At 33.6% G+C, this 12,447-nt stretch overlaps 1 protein-coding gene across 3 annotated transcripts in view; it reads left to right on the top strand.

Annotated features, from left to right (window-relative positions):
* Fsd1l (fibronectin type III and SPRY domain containing 1 like) overlaps positions 1 to 12,447 on the top strand; it is a 95,712-nt gene that overhangs the window by 35,606 nt on the left and 47,659 nt on the right. For all 3 annotated transcript variants that reach the window (XM_047525235.1, XM_047525234.1, XM_047525233.1), the window contains exon 4: positions 6,645 to 6,746. In XM_047525235.1, coding sequence (XP_047381191.1) covers positions 6,645 to 6,746 — 102 coding nt within the window. The remainder of the gene's footprint in view (positions 1 to 6,644; positions 6,747 to 12,447) is intronic.

Raw genomic sequence — 12,447 nt, 5'->3', positions numbered from 1 at the left:
AAACTGTAGTGCAGTATGATGAAAACCACATTCAAACCATTTTGGGAATCTGTTTCTAAATTGAGTAGATTCCAAGAGCTGTCTTTACGACTGTTAAAGTCGTCACACGGTTTAAAAGGAGGCGGTAAAGCCACCGAAATATTTGTATCATTATAATTAGCATATCCAAGTGAGGTTATCTCTTCGGACCATATATCTCTTTTGTTGTCTTCTTCTCCTGGATAATCAGTAATGTAAGTCCTATAACTTAAAGGGAGACATCCCAATGGCACATGTAGATTATCTGTACTAAAGCACATTGGTGTCTCTTCAGTAATTCCATGAAATGTAATTGTAAATGCTATTTTATGTGGTATTAAAGAATCTGCAATCCCTCCAAGTAGTTGAGGCTCATTAGTAAATACTTTAATATTAGATCTGCTCCAAGTAGTTGGATGCAGTAAGGGAGGATTTGGAAAATAGGTCCAGTAAGCTTTCCCTTTATTATCATAAGCATGAATAGGCAGTACCTGAGTTGAAATGAGAGCAATCAATGCAAAAAACAAAGCCTCTGGGGTTTTAGGTTTTCCGGAGCTGTTCACCAGGTGTTCAGCAGCGGCAGTCAGGCGTTTCACTTGTCCCCAAGTCGGCAGGTCTGAGTAGCGCGTTGCGGATGATTGTGCAAGATGCAACTTTTTCATCTTAAATAATAGCCCGTTTTTGTCCCTCTGATTGGGTTGGTAAGGGATCCAATACTTTTTTTTCTTCCTCCTTCGAATAGGGCTCATTGTAGTGACGTATTAATCTGTCTGGAATCCACAAAGGTGTTTCTGCATCCTGTGGAAATACACAAGCATAGCCTCGACCGGAGGTTAGCAAGACATCAGGTCCTTTCCATTTACCAGATAATAAATCTTTCCATTTTACTAAACTTTGTTTTGACCTTTTACTTTCCCAATGTCTCATCATTGTAGTATTTCCCTCCTTGTCAGTATTTAGATGATTTAAAACAAATAAAGCACATTGTAAAATATGATGTGGGGAAGAGTATTTAAACTCTCCCTCCTTTAACTTATTTATTTGTATTTTTAATCTTTGATGGTTCCTTTCTACCATTGCTTGTCCTTGTGGGTTATAAGGAATTTCTGTAACATGAGATATGTTAAACCTGGAACAAAATCTTTAAATGGTTTTGATGTATAAGCAGGAGCATTATCAGTTTTTAATTTTTTAGGCATTCCTAAAACAGAAAAACAAAGGAATAAATGTTGAATCACATCCTTGTAGGCTTCCCCAGTTCTGGCTGAGGCCACAATAACATGAGAAAAGGTATCAACTGTAACATGAACATAAGACAATTTTGCAAATTCTGATATATGAGTTACATCCATTTGCCATAAGACATTAGGTAAAAGACCTCAAGGATTAACTCCCATCTGTGGAGAAGGAATAAATTTAGGACAAACATGACAATTTTTAACAATAGTTCTAGCTTCTTCTCTAGAAATATGAAATTGTTTTTGTAAGGCAGATGAATTTTGATGATGATTTTTGTGTGATATAATAGCTTCTTCTATAGCTGTTAAAATAAAAATTTTAGTTAAGTGATCAGCATGGGTATTCCCCTGAGTAAGGGGACCAGGTAATCCGGAATATCCCCGAATATGACCTATAAAGAAATGTGAAGTTCTGTTATGAATTAAATATTGAAGTTCTTGTAACCTATGTATAATTTTAGATGAAAAGGAGAGCATTGCTGTTTCTATGGTTGGAAACAGTTTAACAATGTATAGTGAGTCTGTGTACAAATTAAAGTGTTGAGCAACAGTCTTGAAAGCATAGATGACTGCTTCTAATTCAGTTCTTTGTGCAGAAGTTTCTTGTGTCCATAGAACTGTGGGTTGAGAATTAATTATTGTAACTGCTTTTCCATTTGATGACCCATCTGTAAATATTAACATAGCATTGTTAATTGGAGTTGAGGAGCACCATTTAGGAAATATTATTTCTGTTTGAAATAAAAAATGTAGTAAAGGATTATTGGGCAAGTGGAAAGAAATTTTTTCTGTAAAATTTAGAAATGCAATAGCTCATTGATCATCAATTTGTAATAATTGGTCAAATTGTTCTCTTGTTTAAGGAATAATTATTTCATGCATTTCACAAGCAAACAATTCTTTACTTCTAAATCTAGCCTTTAATACCAAAGAAGCTACCATAGTAGGATAAGACATTAATATTTTCTTTCCTGATACTGGTAAGTGTATCCATTCAAGTGGATCATTTTGCCATAAACAACCTGTTGGAGTATGTTTCGTTTTTAGCACAATAAAAACCCAAGGCAAGTTATAATTAACTTGTTGCAAGTAATGTTTTTGAATTGCAGTTTCAACAACTTGTAAGGCTTGTTCTCCTTCTTTAGTTAATATTCTACTTGAGTTAGGATCTGAATCACCCTTTAGTATTTCAAACAAAAGTTTAAAATCATTAGTTGAGAGTTTTAAATAAGGTCTAATCCAATTTATATCTCCCAATAATTTTTGAAAATCATTTAACGTTAATAGTTTGTCTTTTCGAATTTGTAACTTTTGAGAGCTGACACAATCTGTTTTTATAGTTTTTCCTAGATAATTATAAGGAGGTTCCTGTTGAATTTTTTCAGGAGCCACTATCAGACCCCACCTCTGTAAATCTTTAATCAAATCCTGTAATATTATTTGTAACAAATGACTTTGAGAATGTGCAATCAATATATCATCCATATAGTGAATCATATAGCAGTCTGGATACTTTTGTCTACAATTAATTAAAGCTTGATCTACAAATTTTTGACATAAAGTAGGACTATTTTTCATTCCTTGAGGTAATACTTTCCTTTGAAATCTTTGATAAGGCCTTTGTAAGTTAGGCGATGGTAAGCTAAAAGCAAAATGCCATCTATCTAGTTTAGCTAAAGGAATAGTAAAGAAGCAGTCTTGTAAATCAATGACTATAATATGATAGCCTTTAGGGATAGTCACAGGAGAAGGGCATTCTCCACTAGCTGCAGAGTATAAGGGGAAGTAGGTTCTAAATCTTTTACAACTTCTTTTAGTTCTTTTAACATTTTAAAAGAGAGAGAGGCTCCCAATGAGACTCTCCTCTCTCATCTATAGCCCATACTACAGGGCAACAAATACTAACATCTCCCTGTTCTTGTGCCTCATGAACAGTACCTAGAAATCCTACCTTTTGGACTTTCCTTTTTATTTTATCTGGGGGTTTAGGAAGGGCCGGCACAACAGGAGCCACCAAAGGTGGATCCTCATTGTGATATCTGAAAGCAGCTTCTTCCAAGTCCTCCTCATCAGACGGGGAGAGCTGATCAGGTAGACCTTTCTCCTTTTTCCCGTCTTCATCATCGTCTGATTTACTTTTACTTTCACTCGGAGTTTTCTCTGTATATTTTTTAACCGAGGCTGTCAGCAAAGGCTCCTTTTTTGACATTTTGTCTGGTGATCTTACCCTTTTACTTAGCTGCTCACTTTTATGTCTAGGGTCTAAACAGTCCCTAAAAAGATTCCACAATGCAAAAGCATCAGCAGGGACTCTTTCATTGCCATATAATCTATGATATGCATGTATAGCATCACCTACCTTTTTCCAGGTTTTAACATCTAAGTTTCCCTGTTCAGGAAACCAAGAGGCACATTCTTGCACAAAATGAAAAAATCTTTTTAATTGAGCTGTTTCTACATGCGTTCCTCTTTTAGTTAATAAGTGCTTAGTAATATCAATAAATAATGCTCTTTCTTTGCTTTCACTACCTCCCATGGTAGCTGTTCTTTCTATCCCTGCCTATCCTTTCTCGGCCTTCTCTACCGAGGGGTCCGCGGCACCCCAGGCAGGATCCTAGCTGTCTCGAAAAGGAAAGAAATTAATATTAATAAATGGGGGGTTTACCAGAGTGCCCCACGTTGGGCGCCACTTGCCGGGGTCCAGCCCTAGCAGGAGTCCATGGGTTCCACACCGGTAAACAGGGCGCGGGGAGACAGCGTCGGCGATGGATGGAGAATGAAAGACACAGACTCTAGTTCTGGTGCAATCAATCCCACTTTATTCTGGGGAGGGCTGGGTTTATATACAGTTTTCTTCAGGCTATAATGGCAGTCTTGTGGTTAATATTAAAGAAGTTTTCAAAGCACAGGCAGAAATTGTTTTTAACAAGGAACAGAAAATTATGAGAAAACAGTAACCTTACAGATTATCCTTACCTATTCACAATTGTTTTAAAAATATCAAACTATTATTATCTAAACTCTATGTGACCTAAAACTATTCTTAATATTCTCGTGGTTAAAACAATAGACAAGTAATCTCATGTGACTATCTCTACTAGGTCCATCTGGTTAATATCTGAATTGCTGAGTTAAGGGGTACAGGAGGGCAGCGGTCTCAATTGTAATTGTGTACCAACGTTTATTATAGGGGTGACATATTCTTTGTAGGAAGGAAGGAATGTTATGAAACCTTATTCTCTTACCTCACCATCACACATGAACAAAACCATCGTTAAAATTTAACCAGCCTGTTGGAGACAAAGGCAGATCTACAACTATTTTCTCCAGAGGCTTTCAGGGACTCATAGCACGGTTGCAAAATTATTTTTAATTTTGTTAATGGTAAAGACCCATTGTTTTTCAGATTGTAGGTAATATTTTCTAGAATTTTTGTTGTATTCCCTTCATCCCCTTAAGCAATCCGTTCAGACTGAAATGAGTAATATATTATCAGAAAAACACAGCAGAGAAAACACCATGCTTTGGAGCAAAACATCCAGCAATTCCTTTTAGGATGAGCCTTTGCAATCATCCTCCAGAGGATCTTTGTCAAGCACTGGATGGAATTCCAGATGCCCCCGCAATCACTGCCATTCTGACTAGAGTAAGATGAAGTCTTAGTGTAGTTTTGATTTGCATTTCCCTGGTTTCTAGAAATATTGAAAAATTTTTCATATATTTGGCCTTTTATGTTTCTTCTTTTGAGAAGTTTCTGTTTAGTTCTTTCACCTATTTACTGATTGGGTTATTTGTGTTTTTGGTGTTTTTTGAGTTCTTTGTATATTCTGTATATTAATTATATTAATCCTCTATCTGAGGAGTAGCTGGCCAATATTTTCTTCCATCCTGTAGGCTCTCTCTCCATGCTTTTAATCATTTCCTTTGCTGTGCAAAAAGCTTTTAATTTGATGGCATCCCATTTTCTGATTCTTGTTTTTTTTTTTTTTTCTTGAGCTTTAGGGGTCTTGTTGAGAAAGTGGTGCCTGCATCTTTATGATGGAGTGTTAACCCATGTTTTCTTCTAACAGTTGTAATGTTTCTGGTCTAATTCCTATGTCTTTGGTCCATTTCAGTTTGACTTTTGTGCTGGGTAAGAGATAGGGGTCTGGTTTCATTTTTCTGCACATAGCTATCCAGTTTTCCCAGAACCATTTGTTAAAAGGCTGCCTTTTCTCCAAAATATTTTTTTGGCACCTTTGTCTCAAGTATCAGATGGCTCTAAGTATGTGGGTTTGTCCCTGTCTTCTACTCTGTTCCATTGGTCTTCATGTTTGTTTTAATGTCAGTATCATGCTGGTTCAGTTACTATAGTTTTGTAGTATAATTTCAGATCAGGTACTGTGATGCCTCCTGCATTACTTTTCCTGTTCATTATTGCTTTGACTACTCAGGGTCTCTTATTCTTTCAAATGAATTTAGCATAATCATGGGTTTTTTTTCTAATTCTGTGAAGAATGTCATTGATATTTTGATGGGGATTGCTCTGAATCTGGATATTGCTTTTGGTAGTATTACTTTTAATGCAATCTTAAGGGAAAAGAAAAATATGGAATAGATATTAGTTAAATATTCTGAAGAATTTTATATGCATTTAAAAGCCTAGAAGTGGGTTTATTTATTTGTATGATGGTGTCACTACCAGTCTTCACATGACCTACAATTGAGAAGGGAAGAAGAGAGAGTGAAAGAGAGAAAACTAAATGAGACTATATTAGGTCGAATTAATATGTGATCATGAAGACTGAGCATATCACTATAACAGTTCCCCTCTTTTGTTTTTATTTATTCATTTTGAATTCAAGGTACTTAAATTGTAGTTCCTATCTGTCCAGTCTTGGAAATTATAAATTAAGATTTTTAGTACTATACATTATTTCAGTAATGTGATAAGTGAAACTCAACTTGAGTGTACCTGTACCTCATTTCACAAACTTTAGCTTAAATAGTTAAATATCATCAAGAAATTTAGTCTTCATTAAGAGGATGTTGTCTGAAGATTGTTATTTTAATTTAAATTGTAGATAGCTATCTGACTACCTAGATTGAGAAGAATCTTCAGGTAAATTTGGCCCCACTTATTTATAATTCTTTGTTTTAAATTATATCTTTATACATACAAAGTTAAACTACCTTAGATAAATTATGGAAAGAAATACAAAGTATTAAGATAATATAAATTTGTTGACTATATGATCATGATTACCTTGCCTTAGTAGCTCTCTGACATATTTTTTCAATTACTGCTATTAAAATAACTTGTAAATTCATTATAACAATGTATATTTTAAATTTATGATGACAATAAGAAACTTCATATTAATGATGTAGGTTTTTTTTCCCCCCTAGAATCAGCTTAGTCAATGTAATAATGCCCTGGAGAATTCTGAAGAATTGCTAGAATTTGCGACAAGGTCCTTAGATATACAGGAACCTGAAGAATTTTCAAAGGTACAAAAAAACCCTAATGAAAAAAATTAATGTATTTTATAAAGGAATCAACCCCTTTAGTTTTGGATTTGTTTATTCATTTCTTTTTTAATTTATTTTTTTCCTTTTTTTTCAATGTTTTTGTTGTTTTGTCATTTCTAATACTGAATAAGCTTGGAATTTCTGGATTTATAAAATGCAAGCTGCTCATTTGTTTCAAAGCAGCCATTGAAAAATATGTATCTTTGGAATCATGAAAACGTTAATTATTTTAGTTTAATTTTTCTTTAATACTCAATTCAAATGAGTCAGGTTACTTTCCTTTTAGTTATATCTCTTATTGGTAATTATCTAAAGGTACTTATGTGCTTGAATGGAGCCATAACTTTCTTACAGACTTTTCTTGACTGAGAAAAGAAGATGTATATTACCATTGATATGGTTCAAAACTAGTTTTCTAAGAGCCAATTGGGAAAACATTATCAGTTGATACATATAAGCATTGTAACCCTGTGAAACTTCTTGTTGGAGACAAATGTCCTGTTGTTTAGCTTCAGTAAATCAATGTCTTATTGAAACATGAAAATATAAGTCCTTGTTAAAGGGTGTGTTTGGATAAAGATGAAAGGAGTAAAAAACAGGTAGCTTGTTTCTATTTTAACTTAAGAGTCTCATATTTAAAAGATTCTGAATTCCAATACTTTAAATGGGGGTCTTTTAATATGATTTTCATTTTATTAGGTTAAAACTCAAGGATATAGAATTAACAAAGACAAGTTGTGAAAAGAGTGGGAAATTGAGCTGTATAATTAGCAAAATGTCACTGTATAGTTATCAGGATTAGATTTAAGTTTGATGTTCCTATTTGTGGACTATGCAGTGAATTGCATTAATGTTAGAAAGTTACCTTTTTAGTCCATTTGTATCTAGTCAGTGTTTTCATTTTATGACTTTTCTGTGAACTTGAAGGTAGAAAAAACTCCTTGAGAAGATAACATTTTTACCAGTACTAAATCTTTGCATTTTAAAGCTGAATTTTAAAATCGATTTATTTTTCTAACAAAATAAATCAAAATAAACTAGTACACTAATTAATTCTTAAATTTGTAGGTGAATTATAAAAAGTTTACTTTTGCACTTGGTAGGACTTACTGTATAAAGGAATTATGAGAAAACTTTTTCTTACTTCAAAGTACTTTAATAATATGAGACATCCCATATCTAGAGGGAATTAAACTTAAATATCTGGAACATAACCAAGAAACATGCAGAAAGTGAAACTGTTTTGAGTCATCAAAATCATTGTCATAGAGTTCATGGACAGGTATTAATATTCCCTATTCACAATGATGACTCAGTCTGTTGACTTTAATTTGAACACGGTACTACTACATTTTTAGTTTTTTTTTTTTTTTTTTTTAATACTTCCTACTTGTCAACAGATTCCCCATCTGGTGGAGTAGAGTAGCTATTACTGGCAAGTGCAATCCTCACAGCAGGAGTCAGCCCTAGAGTGAAGAAGTCAGGAAAACTAAAAAATGTGGATACAAGTACTCAGTTGTGTTTAAATAGGGCTCTTATTTGGAAAAACTGTGATAAACGTTTATTTCAAGTTTCTCTTTCTGTTGTCATTTTCAGAGTAGTTTTCTCCCCTTCCTCAGATGGTACACATTTCTTTCTGTCCTTTGTTCTTTCTAGCTTTGTTTTGTTAAAATTTTTTCCAACAAATTGTAAATTGGAAAGATTCTGATAAATCACATTGTGGTTTAAAAATATTTTCTTAATATGCCACTTTGTTTTTTCATTATCTAATTTGGTCTCTTCTCCCAGCATTTTATAGTACTCCTTTGTGTCTTAAACCATGGAGAGGTTGTGAAATGAATTGTCAGTCTTTCATAGCCAGAAATGTGAGTTTATTGTTCAAGAAAAAATGCTTAACTGCTTGAAATTATTGTCTTAGCATCCAGATGGTTTGATTCTGTATCAGAAACTCTAAATTCACTTTCCTGTCCATCTGCAGTGGTCTGCAGGCCTGCTTGGAGCACTTAGTTGCTGCAAAACAAGGAAAGGACTTGGAAGATTAATTACTAGACTAACAGCATGTTGTTAGATATCTAGAAAAAGAAATTCTTTTAAGGCATATTATTATTGAATATTAAAGTGCTTAAATCAGATTAATATGAATAGTTCATGGGAACAGAAACAAATGACATAGGTAAAAGCCAGGCAATGGGTCCTTTCATACTTCATTATCTTCAAGAGTCTTTTACAGCTAATATTTAAATTACCATGTTGCCTTACCTCAACTTGAGAACAGAATATGAAGCTACTTTGTTTATTACTATTATAAAATCTGAAAGTAAACAAGTAGAAATAGCACAAATAGGATAGGATTTTAGAACGTATTTTTACTTAAAAAGAACCTACTAAAAGTTTGGTTGGCGGTAAATATATGCAGAATGATCACCAGAAAAAGGAATACAGATTATTAGGTTTATTCCTGAATGAACAAGTAGCGAAAGCTCTACCAAATCTGGTTTCTCTGCTAATAACTTGCCTGCAGAACACTGCTTGAATCCTTTTCCTAAGGTAATATTCTTAATCTGACCCTGAATGTAGACCTTGAATTCTCCCTATGAAAAGAGTTGGGTCAGCAGAGCAGTTTCCAAGTCAATATAACTCATTCGCCACCTCATTACAGTGCAGTTGGCAGACTAGAAGGGCGTTGCCTACCCATGATTGCCCACAGTAGAATAAAAAGTGCAGAGTAGGGCAAAAGGGGAATAGTGCCTTCTGCATTTTACCACAGATGAATACATTAAAATGGGTTTAATATATTTCTCTCTTCTGATTCAAAACAACTCACTACTGGAATATTGTTCAGCAAATGTCATGCTGTAGCCACTGGGAGGAGCACACAAGGAAAGAACTCACACAGCACTTTCAAGGGAGAATTATTAGCAGAAGCTTCTCATCTAAGCTGAAGCCAGGAATGCTGGGAGAGGAAAGGACCTTCAAGTACATGCTTTCATTTTGAAGGCATTTAAAGACAAATTAAATGTTTATTATGCATAGCTCAAAGTAGTTTTCACCTTTATATGCAGTCTTGGATTTCAAAATTTATTTTGAGTTATGTACTGTGATTTTGTGACAAATACTTTTAAGTGATTGTGATTTTTTAAAAAGTCACGATTTTTTACACATGCACTTATCTGTTCTCTTGCAAACAGATAAATACTTGTGTAAAATATGTAAAACTTTTGATGTATGGAGTCATCAGAAGGCTGATGATTTTGCCTAAAGGAAAACAGTATTTTTTTTTTTTTTGAAAACAGTATTTTGAGACTACCTCTTTTTTCCCAATCTTCTTCTGTAAAAAGAGAAAAATGATAACATTAAGAATATGGAAGTAATAAAGGTGTTTAGTTTTCAAAGATCTAAATAGTGATGTTGAACAGTGATGTGACGAATGACTAATGCTTCTTAGGAGCTTTCCAGTAATATACAATTCCATAACCTAAAATAAGTTTAAGCATTTACTGAGACTTTTTTTTGTAATTCATTAAATGGAGTTATGCAGATAACAAATAAATTCTGTAGCAGCAGAGCCATGGTAAATCCTGGCATCACTTGGTACTTATTAAACAGATGCTTAATTGGTAAAACATATCACTCTTGAAATTGAAATAGAGGAATCAAGCTATGTAGTAATATGGATCTTTTGGTTAGTTTTCTGCTTTAGGAGAAGAAATTCTAGACAAAAACTTTCCATTTTTAAGACATGTCATAAAATTGAACACTTTTAGAGAAGTATCTTTAGATTTTGACACTTTGCTTTCTTATCATTGTATAAGATAATTTCTTAAATTATGCATTTGTATAGTATATATACAATAAAATTTGAACCTATGGAAGAGGACTCACAGAATTTTCAATTTTGCCAACTGAATATGTAATACATATAAATATATGGGACAATCCTTTTTCCTAGATTATATGATTTTTTCATCTATTCCATTTCTGTTTTTTTACAGTGTGGTATCTGAAATAATATCATGAAAACTTTGCATGCATGCATACATGCACACACATGCAAATACTGAAAAATGACTTACTAAATTAAGCAACACTAGACACATAAAAGAATCATTGTGGTCAGTTTACAAAATAGTAAAGATCTTCATATTATTGGGTTATATAAGAGAGATTACTGGTAAGTAGCATTCCTCCATTCAAGTTCATAACCAATTAGGAATTAAGGTAAAACAATAAAACTGATAAAAGGGCAATTGCTGATAAAATAATATTGGATAATATGGGTTATATCATTGGGCAAGTTTCTTAATACTGAATCTGGAATTAGACAGATTAGCCTTCCCACATTTGGCTAGCAGGGTCTACCTTAGGTTACTGTAGATGGGGAATAGTGAAACTGAAAGCAGAGGGAAAAAACACAATATATATTCTCTGCGGGCAAGCAGACTGTCCGAAAAAGTGGAAGATACTGAGCTCCTTATTTCCAGTTTCTCCTTTCAAACTCATAGTCAGAAAGTCATATTACTTACCAAGAAGAAATGAGGAACTAGAAAGGCTAAGAGAGTAATGCTAATGGCATTTCCTCCATATGAAAAGAAATATCAAGTACAAAGAAGAGCCCTCTCTTTCCCTCCCTTATATTAAGATCTTTGTTTTGTAATTCTAGCTCTGACAGTGATTTTTAAAAATCAGTATATTTAACTTTCTTAACGTTTCTTATCCCTAGTATCAAACTAGTTTCATGTCTTAAAACACATACAAATGCCACAGAATTAGGCAGTTTGCTGTAGAATGAAGACCTTGGAAAGAATTTTTAGAATCATTAAGGATCAAAATCCCTTAGTAAAGAAATAAAATGATTAGTATACAATGTCACAGAGTTAGTTAATGGTAATGCTGGAACTATGTAAAATAGTTAAATCTCAACTCTTTTCTTTTTTATAGAATAGTTTTAGACCAAAATATTTTACGGTGGGTATAAAAGTGACTGAAAGTAGTACCGATGTTAGAATTGAAGGTGAAAGGCCAAAGAACATTGCTGTATACACCTAATTAAATGAAATAATATTACTGTGTACCAAGCATTATGCTTGGCATTAGGGATAGAGTTTTCAGCAGAACTCTGTGTTCTTCTACCTTTGATATATTATTAACTGTGCTGATTAGTGTGGGAGAAAACCTTTGGCTATATTATATTATATGCAAATGTAAAGGGCCAGTAGTTTTGCACTTACATTGTTTTTCCACGATTGGACAACACTGTGTTATAACTGTGCCCCTTGTTAAACTTGCACTTTAAAAAAAAGACATATATAATAGGTTAAAGTTTGCAGCTTCTGTGAAATCACCTAATGGAAAGACCCCATTTCTAGAAGTTTTTCTCTAGTTTCTCCTCATCTGAATTTCAGCCATTAGAACCCAATTCTTTGGGGTAAAAGATCATAAACTGCAGTCTAGTTTTGTACGTTAGCAGGCAAGCTCCAGATTGCGAAGTTCTTGCCTAGTCAGATATCTCTAAAGAAAAATTAGAAGACAGATTTGACATGTACAAGGAAACCATTAGGTTGCACAGAAATGTGTGTCCCATCAAAGAGATGTATTCTAGTTGAAAAATATCAGATTGAATGAGGTGGAGTGTGTTTTAATGATCTTAAGGTAAGAAAAAATATTTATAATCATTTAGTAT

Source organism: Sciurus carolinensis, chromosome 14 (genome assembly GCF_902686445.1).
Source record: "Sciurus carolinensis chromosome 14, mSciCar1.2, whole genome shotgun sequence".
Classification (NCBI taxonomy): domain Eukaryota; kingdom Metazoa; phylum Chordata; class Mammalia; order Rodentia; family Sciuridae; genus Sciurus; species Sciurus carolinensis.
Note: the sequence above shows the minus strand (reverse complement) of the source record. Positions and strands in the feature narration are given on the sequence as shown.